This window comes from Polyodon spathula, chromosome 5, assembly GCF_017654505.1.
Source record: "Polyodon spathula isolate WHYD16114869_AA chromosome 5, ASM1765450v1, whole genome shotgun sequence".
Taxonomy (NCBI): domain Eukaryota; kingdom Metazoa; phylum Chordata; class Actinopteri; order Acipenseriformes; family Polyodontidae; genus Polyodon; species Polyodon spathula.
In genome coordinates, this window is record NC_054538.1 from 32,653,923 (window position 1) to 32,675,035 (window position 21,113).

Below are 21,113 nucleotides of genomic sequence, written 5' to 3' on the forward strand. Positions count from 1 at the left end.
CACACACACACACACACACACACACACACACACACACACACACACACACACACACACACACACACACACACACACACACACACACACACACACACACCCTGTCATTAGAAACATCTGCCCAGGGTCTATAACTGGTCTGGCGACTGTCCATAATTAAAAAATATACACTCACCACTTATAATTTTACACACAACATTTTATAACACTTATAAGAAATCAGTGATAACAGTTACGGATTAGTCAAAAATGTAGTTTGTCTTACACATCAGCTTTGTTTCTCTGTAATTCCCCCAAACTGCAGAAATGACATCTCTTACAATGGTTAGGTTTCAGTTGGAGTTTACACTAGTCGGGTTCCTGTAGTTAATCCAGACACAGACCATAATAACAGGGAGTAAGTTAGAGACTCAGAGAGCGATGGGGAATCCGCCATTAAGCAGTACATACCTTAGTGTTCCTGTTTCTTGTGCTCCTCCAGATAGAGAAAGAAAGCTATATAAATAAATGACTGTTCACTTTGAAGCCGGACCCACGCTGATCATTTCAATAAGTACTATACTGGTAATATTATAGTATTGCACAGCCTTTCGATTGCATCTCCATCTTCTTACAGAGATCTCAGATGCCCCATTTTTATTTTCTTCAGCAAACAAAATTACTTTTCTTTTAAAAGCTACATCAAACAATGTTGATGAAATTCGCCGTGAAGCCATTTTAAAATACCGGTACAGTACTGAGTGTAATATCTGTAGTGGGCAGTACTGTGTACAGTTGGTCTTGTTCAAGCGCACCAGAATAATTGACTTGCATAAATGTGAATTGGTACCCTAACTAAAAACCTCGAATCCAAGTCGCTCCTCCCAAATTTGAACTTTTGTTTTGGCCACAAAAGTGCGACTTAAATTCCAGTAAATATGGTAGTTACTGTACTGGTAAACCACTGGTTTTCATTTTCATCCAGATGTCTCGCATCAAAAACACACTCCGTATAAGAAGTTCATTATAGGAATCTAAAAGGATTTTTTGTAAGGGTGCAAAATAATCACCTATATAATCTCTGGCCTTTGTCCATGTTTGTGCTTTTAACACAGATATACTGCAGTTATTATCATTATTATTTTTTAAAACATACACATTTTTATTAATACTTTATTACTAATACAAAAACCCTGAAAAAAATAACAAAAAAGATGTGATCCACACAAGATCACCACAAGAAAGACATACTGTATGTTATTATCCACTGGTAGGGATGAAATCCTTCGTGAAGGAGATACAGTGGAGGTAATCATATTAGCATTATTTAGCATAAGTTTTTGACAATATTAGATTGTGGAGACATATGGGCACGCCTGTCCGTTCATCTGTCCATCTGTGTGTCACACTTACGTTGCAGCAAATATTTGGAGAACTGCTTACTAATTATCATGAAACTTGGTATTAACATTATGTAGTACATATCTGGAGAATTGCTTATCAAATTCCGATTAAACATTTAACTGCTAAATATTATTCTATACTATTCTGTACATACTATTGCCATGTGTCATGGTCATCCACTTTTTCATCATACTGAGAGCTCTAATTTTGAATTTAGCTTGATATCTGCTATTAGCTGCTGCTACTGTTTCACATATTATGTTACTATCAAGTATTATGCACTGTCCACTGTATTTAGTGTACTATTTCATGTATTATGCTACTATCATGTATTATTTACTTTCCACTGTATTTAATGTATTATGCAATGTTTTCTACTATATAGAGTATCTTGTATTACGCATTTCTCTGTATTTGAAGTATTATGTATTTACTGCATCTTGTAAAGCACTTTGTGATGGTGGTTCACTATGAAATTAGCTATATAAAATAAAGAATGATTGATTGATTGATTGATTGATTGATGGATTGATGGATTTACAGCCATGGTGGGGAATACATGTTACTGACTATTTTAATATGGTACCTATCATTTTGTTTAAAAGGAGTATTTTAATTAAACCAAACCAACTTTACAAGGAATATAAAGATTTTGGACAATTCTGTAACAAAATTGCTATTCTACAATGTAAACACACAACTATTAACGGACAAGTATACTTTCAAATAAATTATGTGAAGCTGTAAAAGTGATAATTCATAATGCCGTTACAAAGCTGACGTTTATACTAGGATTCTGCCCCCTGAAGCTTGTGGTAACAGTGCTGTCCCACAGACTAATTTATTCATGCATGACATCTCCCCTATGATCTCTAGATTGAATTCATTTTAGAGCTGCACTATTCTGGATGCTTCTCACAAGGCATGGGTATTTTAAATACCCTAAGCATTAAGGGGTCTATTCATAAAGGGTTAAAGCCTGTTGAAATGAGAAAACAGGAGCACATGAGCGGATTTCGTCCATAGCCGCCTATTTAACGGCAGTTGCTATTCATAAGAGATCATTCAGATGCGAAGTTAAACCCCAACAATTTTCGTCTATGAAGGCATGTTTGTAATGAATTGAGAGAAAGATTAATGATCACCTCATCAGCAAGTTTTCATCTGTCCCAAGCGTCGACCTGCTATTCATAAGAGTGAATGACAGCAAAATGCTGTCAATAACTAGGAGTTAATGAAAGCTTTCTACAGTCAAGTCTAAACTAACGACAGCCTCGGCAGACTATTTATTTTAAAGACATATTTTATTACTACACTTGCTCTGTTATACAGTTTGACATCCCGGTGATTAACACTGCATATTTTGAAAAAAAACAAAACAAAACAAAAAAAAACTGTAGCTTTAGATGAAGCAAAATGCTTAATATAATATACTGTATACTCACACAAGAACATATTCTCTGGCATAATCATTTTGAAACAGTGCTGTGAAGCGGAGAGCAAGTGAGAGATTGAGAACAGACAGTTATTTTATTATTATTATTTCTTTGCCGTGATCCGCGGCTGACAGCGGTCCTTTTCTTTTTATTTCTTTTACCTGTGTTCACAGTAAACAGTTTGTATGAACACTGCCTGTGTGAACCTGTTTATTTTCATGGAGCATTACACTATACAGTGCACCAGTGCTGCAGATGCAAAAACACAGATGGAGCTTCAGTACGAGGTTCGATGAGTGTTCGAAAGGGGGTCTTTTTTTTTACGCACCTCAAAACTATCCATTTTGTGTAGTGTGCGATATGGTGTGAAACTTTCACTGATTCATAAACATAAACTCACCCCTGATTGATTCCCTGCTTCAAAAGGGGTTTATTAATAATAATAATAATAATAATAATAATAATAATAATAATAATAATAATAATAATAATAATAATTATTTTAATAATAATAATAATAATAATAATAATAATATAATAATAATAATAATAATAATAATAATCATTTTGAAAATGTGTTATTATTATTATTATTATTACTAGAATGACAGTATTATTCAAACGTCCTCCTACAGTGTTTTTTTTTTAAGGTTTTTTTTTTTTTTTTTTTTGGTCCTACAGTTAAGAATGGAAATCGTATGTGTGCGTATAGAAATGTGTTTACCAGCATTGCCAAACAAAACGAAAATACAAAGTATTTCTTTTAAAAATACTTTTTTTTTCTAAATTATGACATGTCCCGAATTTTTGGCAGACGTGATTGGGGCATTGGAATCAGGTTTTGAAAGCTGCCCGTGACTGGCAGCTGCAGACTCGGGTTTCGGTAGTACTGTCGGTGGATTCCGTTTTTCTTTTTGCAACAGCTATCGACGTCACCCAGGGAATATTAATAATGCTGATGATGTCATCAAAAAGAGGCGGATTTTCGTTCTTGAACGACTGTGTACCCATTCATAAAGTGCTTTAAGACAGTCTCCTGCATTCTCAGATCATTTTATGAATAGCAATATGGATGACTTTTGTTAGTTTTAAACAAAATTAGTTTTATCACGGCAGTCGGCAAGTATTTTTATGAATAGGGCCCTATGTCTCTAAAAATATTTTATAACATACACTGATCACACCTAAAATCCTCTAATATTAGTTATAATTTTAATTTTACAAGGTTACAATATGCAGAAGGACTTACATAAAATTACATATTGCAGAGGTTAGCAAATTCCATGAACCCAGATTTACCCATCACATCTGCAATCTAAATGCTTTTTCTGTAAAGAGGGCCAAGCAAGACAAAGAATCTGCTGATATGTGCATGTCACTCCAAGAATTCTCCTGACAAAGTTCCCACACCCAATTTAATAACTTCCCTACTATACAAACTCTTTCCATGTGCACTTATTCTTATGGACTGGAATCCAAAATCAACAAGCAAGAACCTACTGAATAAATAACGGATATTAAATGAAAATCTCAAGCCAGAAGATATACTTATTTAATAATACGACATGTATCTTGCACTATGGAAAGTGAGATCTCATACACCACAGCTTTAGCATAAACTATGTACTCGGAGGCTGTCTGCCAGCCTGTCTGTATGTTAGTTTCCTTTTTACGTATATCTACAGCAGAGAACCGCATTTTCAATTGTGATGTTATTGAGATCAGAATCTGGGGACATATGGAGATATGTTCTCGTCTGTCTGTCAAACTTATTTGCATGTGTGTACAGAGGGCACAGTACACATTGATCTAGTTTTTTGTCATGTTAATGACCACTCTAATTTTGGATTTACAGCACTGGGGGATGAATCACATTGACATGCTTGTTTTTATACAGTTTGCTACCTGTTTTATGCCCTTTTGGTTTGTAAATCTTTCGGAAGTAAACTCTTGTTGGTTAGGTTCCAGTTCTTAAAGAAGCATCCAGTGTGCAGTGCGAGAAACATTCTTCTGTACAACTTGTAGCAATTACAATCCTGACATTTCCTTAATGGCAGGGTATGGTCATTAGATGACCTTTTTAAGAAAACATAGGACCAGATCTTTTTCTCCAGTACAAAGTTTTTTATGCAAAAAGAATTAACCTAGGAGACCTTTATATATGGGACATATTTATTAAGCTGTTTTTTTTTAATAGTAATAATAAAAAAAATAAAAAAACACTTGCAGTTAAATGTTTCGAGGTGTGAAATTAATAACAGATAAATGGCACAAAATAAGTTTTGAACTGTTTTTATTTGGTTAATAAAAAAAAAAAAAAAGTGGAGCCATTTTCGTGCTGGATCAAAAACTAAAAAAAAAAAACGGAATCTGGCAATATGTCTTGCTTGTTTTGAATCATCATCAACTGTTTTTTTTTTTTTTTTTAATGCATTCAAAAAGTTGTACAAACTTAGCAAGAAAAGCTTAGCAAACCTGGCCTATAATGACCAAACAATGACACAAACCTCATCATAACATACACATGCAGATAAATGATTTCAATATTTGATTACCTGGTGTTTGAAGGCTCTGAAACATGTGATTCGGTGTACGTTTTCTTTACCTGTAAGAAATAAACAACATTAAACATGACTTCCTCCTCCAGGGTTCAGACACACTGCCTGTACAGCACTTAAAATGGATCCAGTTCTTCTCAACATAATCTTTATAAAACACTTCCCCATGTTTTACAGCAGCAGTGTGAACTAACTAAACAGTACACTTCATTATTGTCCTGATGAACAGCAGCCAAATGCACTTCCCCAGGCCCATTAGTATGTAAAATGCTGTGGCTCAACTGACATGGGAATACTCGAACTAAGAAACAAAGAAACCAAAGAACTAGGTTCCTTACTTAGAAGCTGCTGTTCTCTGTTCAGCAAAGAACAATTTTTTATCATGGTGCTAGAGTTTCTATTTCCTCCCGAGATGATGAGTCCCCTCCCCGTTATTAATAAAAAATAGAAAACATCACCACAAACATGTATGATTCACATCATATAATTAATTGTGATATAAATGCACTAACCTGGTGAAATAAATTATACACTTCTCAACTGGTCATGTATCATAAAACAGATTTCTCAGCTATTTCACTTGATCTGTCTCAAGTGGGAAGTTACTAACCTTGTAAGCCTTTATTCAATAAGGTAACAAGCTACAATGTCCATGTTACACGTATACTTTTCATGCATAATGTTTACAAAAACTTCATAAAAGAACATACAAATGTATGTTGATCTGCACAGGATGAACATGTAACCACATGAAAAAGAAAAAAAATGGGGATATGATTGCATTCTTGAAAGATCCACATTTATTTAACAACAATTTCTTTGTGCCAGAAATTGATTGTATGAGAAAAGTATATAAACAAAAAACCAAAATAACACAGTAACCACATATCTTCCCTTCTTATGAAAAAATAACGTAAAAGTTTCCATTCAAAAAAAGTACTGAAAGGCTGGGATTCATTCCTGGGATTTGAGACAAGCTGAGCTTCAAATCCATGTCAGCTGTTTGGAGGTGCCCTATCCGATGGTTTAATCATTGCTGATTTCAGACGTGTCCAGTTTTGGAATGGAACTGTATTTTTTGGGGGTGTAAATTGTTACAACATATGCCTGTCACAAAATTCTTCTCTGAACTGTGTACTTGAGGGTATGAATGTACAAACACACTGGCACAGTATATAAATTGAAGGTAGAAGCAAAATCCATCATTAAACAAAACAATTTCATTCACAACAATATTGGGCACATTCTGTTAAATCCCAAAGCACTTTATTCAATGCTGGACTTGGTTTTCAGTCTATGACATGACAGTGAACTTGGGTATCCCTTACCTTTTTAGTCTTTTTGGAGAACATATGTACGAAAAATGGAAAAGAAATACCTTAAAGTGAACAGATACTAATTTACTAATGTAATGCTTACTCTCTTGGTTCTAAAAAGTAACCTCAAGTAGGGTGAGTTTCTAAAGTTTGGTAACAGTGCTTTAAACTTCTGAATATCTGAACACTAAAACTACTACTGTAGGTGTTTGAGCACCCCTACAATTCACTTCCTATTCTTTTACTGTTTCTTTGCTGTTTATGGTGAAAAAATTAAATCCTACCACTGCAAAAACAGTTGAAGTTAAACAATGTTGGGTATGTGCAATGGTATTTACCAACCCACACAGGTAAACTGAGAAAAGTGTGGCTATTTAGCTTGGCACAACACAAAGCTCTTTACAACAGCAGAGGCATTTGAGCTTATATGTCATAGATTTTCTATCTACAACTTCATAAAATTATGTCAGGAAAGGGGCTTAGAGTACGATCATATCATTGTTATAATAGCAGAACCAGAATGAGCTTACTATTACTATTATAGATGTTTTTAGTTCACCTCCCCAGAGTCGCCATACAGTAAATCTGGTAAAACAAAAACTGTTTCACGTAGGTGTAAGTATAAAAAAGTTAAACTGGTATACAGAGTGTTTACAGGAAGCTGCTTGGCTCTCACTGTAGAAACTGTTAAAATCTCCAAAGAGCCATTTTTCAAAAGCTGAATATGTACTTATACCCTCAGACATCATATCATAAAAAAAAAAAAAACTTCCTATATTCATCTTTCTGTCGCTTCTTTGAATGTTTCAAGAAATCTAGTTTAAAAAAACTAAACTGAAGACAAATAATTTATGTTTCATTTGCTCTAGGGTACTTTCTAATGTAAACATGCATACTTCTGTAGAACTAAAGGGGTTACAAAGAAGCAGAACTGCCACAATATATCATCCTAGAATATTTTTTCAGCTCTGCAGTTTGACATGAGTTTTTCAAGTGCCCACTAATATTTTTCAAATAATTTTTTAACACATAGTTTGCAGAGGAATTATTTCAACAACAGCTAAAAAAAAGTACTGTACAGAAATGGAGTGCTACTGTGTTCTTATTTCTTCTTTTGCAATAATCATACAGCTTTCCTTAAAAATAAACATTAAAAAGATTCCTGTGCTGTGTTATAAGAAATATTACTACAACTCTCATGTCTTACATTTTTCACACTAAAATAAAAGAATGTTATAAATTATTTCAAAACTAATTTCCTCTAGGGAATTGAAACTCTCAATTTTTGACAACTAACAGGAAATGCAATATATAACTAAAATGTGGCTTGACTGTTTTAAGGAGAAAATATACTTCAAGCTGCAAGGCGAAATCATAGTAAATAATGGGAATTTGTGAATGGCTCTTGTACGCCAAAAACGGATCATGTATTTGAGCACTTCAGATGAATGAAACAGACTGGCCAAACTATACTAAACTTGATTTTAAGGTAAACATAAATAAAATAAAAAAAAAATGTGCCCTGTGGTTGACAAAAAAGTCGTAATGCTTAACACAACTCAACAGTTGCTTATATGAAGAGAATTCAAACATTTTTAGAATACCACACATTTACACTTGCAGAGACAGTCTTGATAAACGCTATTAAATGAATAAATAACCTGATCATGTGCACCACAGTTACCACAACCGTCATAGTGGTCTTCATCAACCGCGAGTTACCACAGCACAGACAGGCAGAACACTTGATTAAGCAAAGACTGGGTGGTGACAGGCAGCAGGTACTTATTAAAATTCCTACTCTATTTTTGAGAGTCTAATTATAACGGTAAATCTTTAGAAATGTTTCAAAATATATGCAGCTGGTATTTTATAGCTATGCAAACAAACCCATTTTCATGTTTAACAAATTTACTGCATTTTCAATTGACATGTGCGTTCCAATACTTCTGTGAAAATCATTCAGGGATGGTCATGTTTTTACCACACAAAGGGCGAGTGTGTTGGGGATTTTAACATGTTTAGAAAGTTAAAAGATAGAGAAATAAAGGATCAAAGAGGAACTAATATGTTTAAAGTATATATGTTTAAAAAATGCATGCATATAAATGAAACTTCTGCTATAAAAGTTTTTGTTTCCTTTCTTAATGTTCTAATCACTAGCTGAGTCTCTACAAAATTCCAAAATATAAATATTATATTTTAATTTTAAAACCATATATATATGCATGTGTGTGTGTGTGTATATATAGTATACACACACACACACATATATACATATTACTTTCTTGCGCTCAGCGAGCTAATGTACTATAAAAAGTAGTATTGTTATACACTGTTTTGCAGGAGTACATTTGTCGGCATTAAAATGTACAGTGTCCCAGACTTTTAAAATGCCCGTTTTTGAAAGTGATTTTTCGCCTCTTTGTGCAGTTGTGTTTTTGATTACGATCGCCCTGCTGGGACTACATCAGAAGCAGTACTTAACTGTTAGAGTGTCAGGGCATGGGTCACATGATGCCCTGCTCAAGCTCACATTACAAACAGCACTTTAATGTAGGTGTTTCATGCTTTTTTGAAATTTTACAAGCGTGTCACTTTTATCGTTATCATCACAGACGTAGTCTATTCCTGTATGTCTCAACAAAATACACCCTTGGTATGATAAGTACAATTAAATTAAATGCAATTCTTTGATCATCTTTAACTCTTTCCCTCACTCACAGCTCCTGCACTGCAGTGTAGTGAAGTCCCTGCAGAAAATCAAGGAAATTTCCATAACTGTTTGAAAAAAGTTCAGGGGTACCACAGCCTGGCCATGTCTGAAATCCACATCTCGGTAGATTATTTTTTTTCTACTATTAAAAAAAGATTTAAATTAAAAAAAAAAAAAGTATGCAGTCCAGAATTTAAAAAAAAAAAAAAAAAAAAAAAAAAACAGTAGCTAACTACTTTTCATTATATATTAAAATAGATGATCTATACCATTTTCAATTTTCAAATACTTTAAGTTTTAGCTTTAGTTTCAACACCATGGTTGAACGTTAACAGTGAACACTGTCAAACTTTTCTTCTGCTACTTTTACGAGACAACTGAATAATTAAAAACATCATGTGATCAGGTGTTCTACATCAGACTCACCTGCATACATCAACATTGATCAAATAAATTACACAATTACCATTTGATCAAATAAATTACACAATTACCATTTACCAAGTTCTGATAAATAGTTTATTGTTTAAAATAAAAGATAAAAAGCACATCTAATAAAACATTCTTGGCTTTACTAATTACTAATTTAATATCGTTACAATTCAATTTCCTTGATAATGCTAAACAATCAGTGCATACGCATGAGATCATAATTCAGAATAATAGTTGTAACAATATCATGATCTCCCTTTTTCGGAAAAAGTGAAAGTGAATACCCGCTTCGTCAGGCAAAACGCACACCGATTACTTTCAAGTATTTACTGTTGAAAATCTGATGAGAAACATATGTACTCATTTCATCAATGATTACTTAGACTGACACCAAAAAGAGGGGAAAAGTATGTTTGATTAATATTATAAATAAATAAAACTCGTTCAATCAACTCTTCTAAATAAAGATTGTTGTTTAATGAATAGTGGTCACTACACTTTTGTTATTGAAATCATCTGTGTAGGTATCGTAATCTACATTAGTATATCATTTTGTAATAAATATAGTATAACCTGGGCTTCTGATTTTTGGTTTTAATTGATAAAAACCGATAAAAACACCCCAGATACAAAAATTTAAAAAAAAAATGAAATCAGTGTATAGCCAATAAACACCAGAAAAACAGTGGAAAAGGTTACTCAGTTCACACTGACTTCACCCCTTTCCCATTAAATAATGAAAAAAACCTACAACAAAAACAAAACAAAAAAACAAAACCATAACTACTTTCGGAGTTGAAACTCTCCACTGTCATGAGAATATGACTCAGCACACACATCACGCACATTCCTGGCGTTATGGAAATGGTACGACTTAAAAGGGTGGGTATATTGCATAGAAACATGTCCAAAAGCCGTGCCTTATGTTCACAAGACTTCAGCAACGCAGATCCCATTTGTGACGTAACCTCATGCAATTTTCTACTATAACTAAAGGCCGTACAAAGCAATTCCTTATCAACAACTGGGGATCTGCTGGAAGTTGACCAAATAGTTATTTTTTATGTGACACCATTTATTCAACGTTTCAAATTATTGCCATTTGACAGTGCTTTATAATTCAGTGGTTTTATAAAAAAAAAAATACTAAAGCTTCTATAAACTAAAAAAAAACTCAGCTCTTTGAATTGATTAAACAAATAAATAAATAACAAAGCCACCTTTACACTTTTGTATCTTCTTGGTCGGTAATCGGATAGCTGATTCCTTTAAGCCTTGACTTTTCTGTCCCTGCTATTCATTGTACACTTGCCTCAACTAGCATTTATCACAGGTACCTACCAAGGACACAAAAGTCACATTTGTACCCCAGAATGTATTATATTAGCATAACTGGGAATTGATGCCAGTTGATGCCTACCGACTGTATCAGACTTGAGTGACCACCTACAGAGTTGAAGTAAAATCTCTTAAACCTAATTCTTTGAGCAAGATTTGTTTTAGAAGAAAGAAAACATGAAAAAAAAAAAAAAAAAAAAACCAATTTGTTCAAATAGACAAATACGGCAAGGCTTACAGAATGAAGTTGCAGAAAGTTGTAAAAATGCCCGGGTGGATTAGCATTTACTTGGAAATGTGTTGAACTCATATGGACTACTGGTAAAAAATACACAAAAGAAATAAAAATTATTTTGAAAATGTACTGTACTAAACATTTTCACTGGATAATTTTTAATAATAAAGTGCTGGAGTTTCACTCTGGCTCTAGGAAAGCTTGTATATACTATACATGCACGTGCACAATAGATTTATAATAAATATATATGCAGTCAAAAATGTTTAGCAAATAATACATGGATATTATACATTGCTTTCTTATAGAATGTTGGAATTTATTTTGTTTTTTTATAATTTTTTTTTTTGGTATTTCTGTAATATCTGGGTTTTTGTATTGGTTCCTCCTTTTTTTGGGTGCATGGCCAACTTGGAACATAGACAGAAACATTTAAATATATACTCCTATATTTTAATATTAATTAGGTATTTAGTATTTTCGAATTTCATTTCCTATACTATGTGGAAAAAGAAACTACTATTATTATTTTTAACCCTGCCTATGTAAATAGTTTTGTTTGCCGTTTAAAGTATCGTACACATTTTCATTAATAAAGTAGACTTGATTCAGAATTATTTTACTTTTGTATTTATTCCCATTTTAACTTGATTTAATCATACTGTACTCAGTGACAGTTGTTTACAATGCATCAACTAAAAATGAAAATCAATACAAGATTCCCATATACAAAAAGTATATTTTTGTTGTGCTGTTTACATTTTATTTTCATTTACAGTTAAAATGTATAAACGTTTACAGTCTTCTTTTACATACCTGTGTAAAATATTTCTCATTTTAATAGAAATAAAGCAACATGCTTTTAAACCCCTGAAGTTTAAGCAGGCTAGAGATTTCCTTCCTATGGTATCTTGCTCCCAAGCCTCCACATCACGTCCTGCATGAGCTCTTGGAATGTTATGGCCACAAGGTTAAGAAGGCTTCTCCATTAACTGTGACCTGCAAAACACAGCGGTCACCATCGCATCCAGTGTTCCAGTACTTCACTAATCCAGCTCTTTAACATTTTTGCCAAAGGCACAGATTAGGGTCTGATTTACTGTTAAACAAGCTGTCAGTCAGTTTTCTAAATAACTGACAAAAAAAAAAAAAAAGATATGTAGCTACAGTACAGTAGCAATGAAAACAAAAAAAAAAATACACATTTCCATTTTCAATGAATGCGTTGTTTACCATGACTTATTCTAAATACATAAAAAAATGAGAATGTTGCTGCTATATTATTAAATAATACATATACAAATACACACATGCATACATACACACATAACAAAAGGTGTGTTCATACCAAGAGACATTTTTATGACCACTGGGCATTCCTAATGATATCTTTGGAGTGGTTTGGGTTATTTGTACATGCACAGTAAATGTCAGCTTTTTAGTGCTCATAAATCAGATTTAAAAAAAAAAAAATAATAATAATAAAATACTTTTGGTTTTCCATGCTCTGGTTTAAGCAGTGAAATATTTATTTATTTCTTTCTCTTTTCTTTCTTGCATATATAACTGATGTCTAAAACATTTCATTACATTTTTGAAAACATTCACATTGTTGAAAATGCTACAATTCATGAATGTGATTTTATTTGAAAAATGTATACAATCAAACACATATGCAGATGCTTATACAGGGTTAAATAGGCAGAATGCGCTCAACCTTTCATTATCTGTAAACATAATCTAGAAAAGGAAAGGCCTCAATTAAAATACGCAAAGAGCCTTTCTACCATTATTATCTGACCCCATTCATATTTTAAGTGCATATGATTTACCAAATCCCACTCAATGCTGTTATTAAGTAATTCTGGCTTGCACAAGCAGCTGTGATGCCTTCTCAATAGACATCCAAGTATAATTTCCTGATAGTGAAGTGTGAGGCTAGAGTTACACTTTAATAAACTGCACATTGGAAATCAGACCATGGATTGAGCTGTGCAGGCGCACATGCAGAATATCAGTCTAGTCGCTTATCCACAACACGCTCAAACACACTTGACAGCCTTTATAAGTATTGTACTGCATTGCATATTTCTCACTTTTAACACTGCCTGCATTTGAGTCCTTGTATGTACATTATTTATAAAGGATCTGAAAATAATTTGGCTAATGTTTTACTTACATACATACAATGAATGTGTCTGTGTGTGTGTGTGTGTGTGTGTGTGTGTGTGTGTATATATATATATATATATATATATATATATATATATATACACAAACATAAACACACACAGACAATTAAATCACTGAGAAATACAAATTATAGCAGTATTAAAGAGTGACAAGACAAGACTGCTAAGTAATAAAATACGACAGTAGTCTGACACTCACCAGACACTAGACACACAAAACTACCCATAAGTAATGGAATCTCATTAGAATATTCATTTTTCATGCTTTCCTTACAAGAGCTACCCAAAACATAGCAGCCCCCTGCTGATGTAAATCTGCTTTCAGATTTGAGAGAGAGAACGCTTGGTTTATTGTATTTTTTTCCACTGCTAGTTAATTCAGCACTCTCTCTCTCTCTCTCTCTCTCTCTCTCTCTCTCTCTCTCTCTCTCTCTGGCTACCGCTGAATGAAACAGACATTTAAGAAGCCTGTGAACAATGCAAACTCGCAAGATGGCCTCACATTATGGGAACATACTTTTTCTTTTTAGCTTCAGTTCTACTATAAAAAAAAAAAAAAAGAAAGCTACGTAAAAGTAAAACATGCTATGGAAAAGCTACACAATTAGTTGCCTCAATTCTGGCATGTTTACAACATGTTTTACTTCCAGGAATGGATTTTAGCACTGTAAAAATGAACAAAATAAATGTGTACATTACAGTTTAAATAGAATATTATTTTTACACATGATAAACAATCCTACTGTGTGTCACGGGTCATTTGCACGCAATGGTTAATGTACCATTACCAGTGGTAACGAAAGCATCTATGTTATATATTATATATTCTGACAAAGTACCAACCAGTTGATAATATTATTTGACAAAAATGTTCTTACAAGAAGTATATATATATATATATATATATATATATAGATATATATCTATATATATATATATATATACATGTTTTATATATAAAATATATATATTTACACGTTTAAATGTAATTATGCATTATACGAATGGGGTACCCCATTCATTCAGTAATTATCACCATCCAGGTATGGGTTTTATCAAAACATTTTCCAGAAAGTAAAACGTAAAAAATATATATTCACTTTTATTTACAAACAACAAAAACAAAATAAGTGTGCACAAGAATATAAATACCGGTAATAATAATAATAATAATAATAAAATAATAATAATAATAATAATAATAATAATAATAATAACAATATTAATCCATGTATATTTTACATATAAACACTGGGATTTAGGTGTGACCCAAAAATCCAATGTTTATTCACAGTAGAAACCTTCATGTGAATAACATTCACATTTTAACTAAGAGACGATTAGAAAAATCTTTTTTTCAAAGAAATTTTCCCTTTTATTAAACAATAAAGGTCCATTCCAGGTAACAAATTTAAATAATGTTATATATATATATATATATATATATATATATATATATATATATATATATATATATATATATACACACACACACACACACACACACACATATATATATATATAATTATTCTATATACAGTATAACAAAATGCAAATACATTATTGGCATTTTCCTAAATACAATGTATTTAAATGTGGTCATGCTAAAAAGAAACAACACATAAACAGCAATTATATCTAAGCCAGAAAACCAAAAGAACAAAACACTAATACAGAGAAACATTACAGTCATATAAATTAAAGACAAACACGGTGAAATATCTGAAAGTTTAAAATAAAAAGACATGTTTTGAAGATTGATGTACTGTAACATAACAAACACCAAAAAACATAAAATGATGTAAGCTATTTTAGAACAACAACAACAAAAACAACAAAAATGTAATTCATTGCCAAATAAATAACAGAACATAAGCTTACCTTAAGATTACAGAAGTGTGGAAATTGAAAAGGAAAAACAGTATCCTTAAAGCTTCAGAGTTTCTGTGTCTGTGTGTGTCCGTGTCCGGGAAGCGCTTACAGTAATCTACCTTATCACAGAGTGGTACAAGTTCACCAGTTTTTTCACAGCAAAGCCACTTTTCCAAGTCTTCTGTTTTGTTTAGCTCAGGTAACACTGATAATCTGTATTCTCTTTGCAACTGTCACAGCGTCCGGCAGCAGCTTACTGTAGTTTATTTAAGTTAACCAAGAGGAGAGGATAGTAAACAAGTTCCACACCCTTCTGTTTATAGCTAGATGACTTGCATTCAGAGGTCACCCCGTCAACAGCTCCTGTCTTTCAGTGGATATCTAATGTGTCGTTTTTATCTCAGGACTCTTTTTGTCGAGCCTCCTCCTCCTCCTCCTCCTCCTCCTCCTCCTCCTCCTCCTACTTCCCAGCCCAGCTAGCCTGCTGCCACTGGCTGACGCATGTGTGGGTCCACTAAGAACTGAGAATTCAGTACAATGATCCAAGAGTTACTCAAAGAACTGTGCAATCAGATCATCTTGAAATAATTAATAGTATCATTTTTTTCTAGTTAAAGGTAACCCAACAAAACAAAAGACTACAAACATGTATATTTTTTCATGCATTTTGTATTTGTCCTAACGTGTTAAGATACACCAAAGCCCAAACTAAATCAGAGAAAACAATTACCGGAATGTAATGTGAAAAAAAAAAAAAAAGTTTGGAAGGAACAAACAGGTTAAAAAAAGGATGTATTTCGATACAGCAAGAGTGAAATTCAATCATTAGGTGGAGCTTTTTCAGTCAAGACTAAACAAATCATTTCATTCCAGACCTTGAAGACCAATCTACTTCTGGTTGCCTACAACAGAATAGGATTCATATTGGAACAAGGCCCATTAAAATAAATTAACAGAAATCTAGGCTTTTTTTATTCCTTTTTTGGTCAAACAGAATAATGTCTTTTTTACGTTTGGAATGTAAATCAAACATGAACTATTGATACACCCGGAAGTGTGATAACCATTTTTCAAATAGTTATACAAAATATATGACATATACATTTTATTTACATTATGACATATACATTTTAAACTGCAAAACCAATTTGAAGTAAAAATACTTTTTTTTTTTTTAGGATAGTTCTAAAAAACACTTCTTGTGGAAAACAGTATATTGAATGCCAACTACTAAAAAGCAATGCTGTGGTCTTCTTTTAAAAAAGAAATAGAAGCAAAAACACAGCAAAATTCTAACATCAATTCTTCTATTTTCTACAAAACAACTAGGCATGCTCAACTTCAGTTATAAAACTACTGCTGAAACATTCACCTGCTTTTTATATTTTCAAAAGAGGGCATCTACTCAAGCTTTAGTCAGCAGAGTTCTTACAATACATTATTTTATATGTAAAAACGTATTTTGTGAGGTCTTTGAACAGGGTTAGAGTGTGTGTTTAAATAAGGCTGTGGTAATGAGATATTTGCTGAGATTGAGGGCTGCAGTGGGACTGAAGATGGCACCCTTTCCCAACATGAGCAAGAACTTGTCAATCAGACAATCTTTGAGTGAAAGTTACACCTGCAGCACATAGTCAGCACCAGTTTTTGACACCACTACACCATTTAAATGACAAACTGTGTCCTGCCTGTATTGAAGCTAATAAAACATGATTAATGACTCGGGTGAGAAAGCCTTGTCAATGTAGATTAGGACATTTACGGCATCATTTGACAACTCAAGCACTTTATTATTAGAAAGGTTCTCAGAAGCTTCAAGGGTCATTATTAAACACTCACAGGCACTGGACATGCATTACAAAAAACATTTTCCTTCTTGAATTACATTATACTCATTGCAGGTAAGACAAATAACATTTGTTTATTTTTGTGTTATAAAAGGGGACATTTAAGACATTTCTTTTCAGTGCTACTGGATATCTTATTCCCCTTTAGCTTTTAGTCTAATTTGTTTTTGTTCAATATCTACTATATAACTAAAGTTTACCATTGCTAGGGAAAGGAAAAGACAAATATACTTCCTGTTTTTAAAAATATATATATTTATGTATACAGTCAGCACTTACATATCCCACCCTATAAAATTTTGACTTCAGTGACGGTTAAACGTGTGTGACGCATATCTCATTATTTCATTTTGGCCATTCCAACCCTTGTGTCTTTTTTGTGTTCCCTGAAAAACGGACAACATCAAAAATACATATCTGAAAGGACAGTGTTTTAAAATAAGTAGGCTTCCATTTAGACATACAATATTGGTTTTGTTGGTACAGTACTATATTTTTAACAGAAGTAGTATTTTAATTCAGAACGACACGATTCTGAAAATATCACTTGCCAAAACTAAAGAGATGACACGCTAACTATAATATAGTGTTTGATAAGGCCCTAATGTCACAGTTCACTTGCAAATGAAAACGCACAAAAACAATTCAAGATCACAGATTAAAAAAATTAAAAAAATTATTTTTATTTAAATGAATATTTATTTAAATAAATAAAAAATAAATACATCATAGTATCTAAAACTGTTTAATGATTAACTGTTACACTACCCTAGCTTGTCTTGTTCGCTTTGTTTTGGCTGCATTTTGGTCAGGTGAAACTGAAGAAAGCGCTGTGTAGAAAGATTAAAAAAAACGTGGGCTGTGAAGGATATTCAGATAAATTGTAACACTGAAGAGATGGGCTTTGTCCATTGAAATGTAAAAAACAATGAAGCACATGGCAAGGGAAAGCAATATAATGGTTCCTGCAAAGCTATTTTTTTGTGGCCTATACAGTTCGTTTTATTACATTAATATTTAACTAATTATTTTGCAAGCCAGGTGCAAAGTAATTCACAAGAAGAGAAGTACCATAAGGAGTTCTTGCCCTTCTACTGTCAAGGGACACACCTACATGCCAGGGATGCCCCATGCCCCTTGAGTGTGACACATGGCAAGTGCAGGAGCAGCAGCAGGTCCAGCTGTATTAGCCACACACTTTATCACAATGTAACAGATAATGGTTTGCTGGGCGTAGCACATACACAAAGCATTTCTTTGGAAAAATATTAAAAATAGGTTTTCAGTCATTTTGTGAAATTACTCTTTCATCAGGAGACTGTGTGGTCCAGTGGTTAAAGAAAATGACTTGTAACCAGGAGGTCCCCAGTTCAAATCCTGGCTCACTCAGTGTGTTACCCTGAGCAAGTCACTTAACCTCCCTTTGCTCTGTCTTTCCTGTAATAAGTGACTTGGTAGCTGATGCATAGCTCTCACACCCTAGTCTTTGTAAGTCGCCTTGGATAAAGGTATCTGCTAAATAAACAAATTATAATTTGACTGATAAAGGCTAATTAAAAGAGTGAGGAGAATGTCATTTTTGTGTTAGCACTGATTACGTTCATTTTAAAAATGTCAACTTTTCAGATTGTTTACTGCGTTTATTGTGGTTTATAATAAGATCTGACTATAATGAAAGATGAGTGCCAGCAGACATGGTTTGGTTTGGTCATTATCCAAGTCGCTGTCTAGGTCCACGTCCTCCTCGGACAGTTCAAACAATTGGGATATCAAGGATGAGAGGTGCTAATTTGTAGCTAGATTCCTAGCGCCAGGGTATGCCACATAGCGCCAGTAAACGTGTATAATTTATTATTATTATTATTATTATATTATTATTATTATTATTATTATTATTATTATTATTATTATTATTATTATTATTAGTTAGCAACCATAGATGATAATAGTTTCTCATTGGGTCTGGTCTACTCACATGACCCACCCACACTCATCCACATACACAGCAGAGAAGGTTTGTGTCGTGTGAGAAATTGTAAGGGGTGATTGATTAGGGTGGTATTTAATAATTTAGCACCAGTAGGCTCCCTGTCAAGGATGCTGGGTTCAGGATCAAAGGTTTCAGTCAGAGGTCATCTACACATATGAATATGCATCAGGGCAGAAACGCGTGAGGCTGATTAAAATGTTAACATATGAAAACCCACACTCACATGGGGCACTGCTTAATGGCACTGTCAGAGACAACAACAATAGTTTCTGAATGTTTAACCCGGAGTCCGGGTTGCTGGTCATTGCAATGTTTAACAAATCATCACCCATTCTCTGTTTATTTCAATAGCCTACCACCTAATTCCAGTCCTGGGGATTCAAAAGCAAAAAAGAAAACACTTCTTCACTTTATTAGTGTTGTTAGCCTGACGACACAATGGTATTTATAGAAGGATATAAGTGAGGGAAAAAAAAATATTATTTGAAGTAAAATGCTTAAGTAAATGTATTTTTTTAAACTCACGTTTAAATGTAATGGCTTTCAAACATCGACACCTCCTCTCAACCGCGCTTATGAAGCAAAGCGTCAGCAAACTTCAAAACGCCACTCCCCCTAACTACATCCCTCTTCTCTGAATGGACAGCTAAATCGAGATCCCTGCTATCACTGGTTGTTTCAAGTGTCCATTCAAAGAAAACAAAACCTTGAAGCAGCCAATGATAGCACTAGCAGGGATGGACTTTTTGTTGAACTGGAACCCTCTGGTTCTTAAGTGAAATATCGGGACTGGTATTTAATTGTGGTCATGATAATAAGCTCAGTTAGCTGGATATTGCTGACAGATCCCAGAGACCTTGAGACTCAATAGAAAAATCAGGAAGTTAGGCAGGTAAGGGTTACAGCGAGTAAGCGTGAGCAGCCTCGCTGCCTATATGAAAAATGTTTCCTCTTAAAAATGTGGTGGCGGTATGCATTTGCATGTTAAAAAGTCAGCACTTGTTTTTTCTTGGTGTGCACGTGTACCTGCGTTCCAGTTATGTGAACCCCTGATTATAATGACAGATGCTTCTCTCATGGTGTAAGGACTCTGTTTGGGCAGCCAGAACTGTATAGTCCCAAACTATGGCTCTCATACCAGAAGGTTCATAAGGGGCACCTCCCACAGTATGCACATATTTTATGAAGTGATTATTGTTTTTTAAAAAGAAAATGTATGCACAGCATTAATTGCTCTAAAAGCCAATGGACACCATAATAATCATAATAATCCATACATTTTAGCACAGAATATTTTAACTAGTTTGTAGTAAAACTAGTTACAGCTCAGACTTACATTCACTTGAACCGGTGAGACAACCTCTCTCGAAAGGTTTTTATTCTCAGTACAAAGCATTTTTTTGTGATTTAAACATTTTTTTAATTTTAGGAAATAGAATTCATGGATGTACACCACACTTTTTAATAGGATCGGCAAGAGCAACTGTGGGAGCAACTATACCACCATACTGGATACAGCTAAAAGCAGCTAAAATGTTTGCGTTAATAATACCAAATGAGCATGCACTTCCTTTATATATATATATATATATATATATATATATATATATATATATATATATATATATATATATATATATATAGACATTTTTTAATGCAATTCACTTACGATTATCAGCTTATATAGGTACACATATCTTATAATGAAATATTAAGTGTTTATAGACAAGTTTATACAGTTAAAAGCATAGATAATCATGAAAAACTTGGTTTCAAGCAGGTGTACTCAAACTTTTGACTG

The 21,113-nt window shown here is 33.3% G+C and overlaps 1 protein-coding gene across 22 annotated transcripts in view; it reads right to left on the bottom strand.

Moving 5' to 3' along the window:
• LOC121315860 (eyes absent homolog 4) overlaps positions 1-21,113 on the bottom strand; it is a 97,855-nt gene that overhangs the window by 35,950 nt on the left and 40,792 nt on the right. For 20 of the 22 annotated variants that reach the window (XM_041250375.1, XM_041250372.1, XM_041250368.1 and 17 more), the window contains one exon: positions 5,372-5,421. In XM_041250375.1, coding sequence (XP_041106309.1) covers positions 5,372-5,421 — 50 coding nt within the window. Of the gene's footprint in view, positions 1-5,371; positions 5,422-15,484; positions 15,858-21,113 lie in introns of those variants that run through there. The other 2 variants (XM_041250380.1, XM_041250379.1) reach the window with 1 other exon arrangement.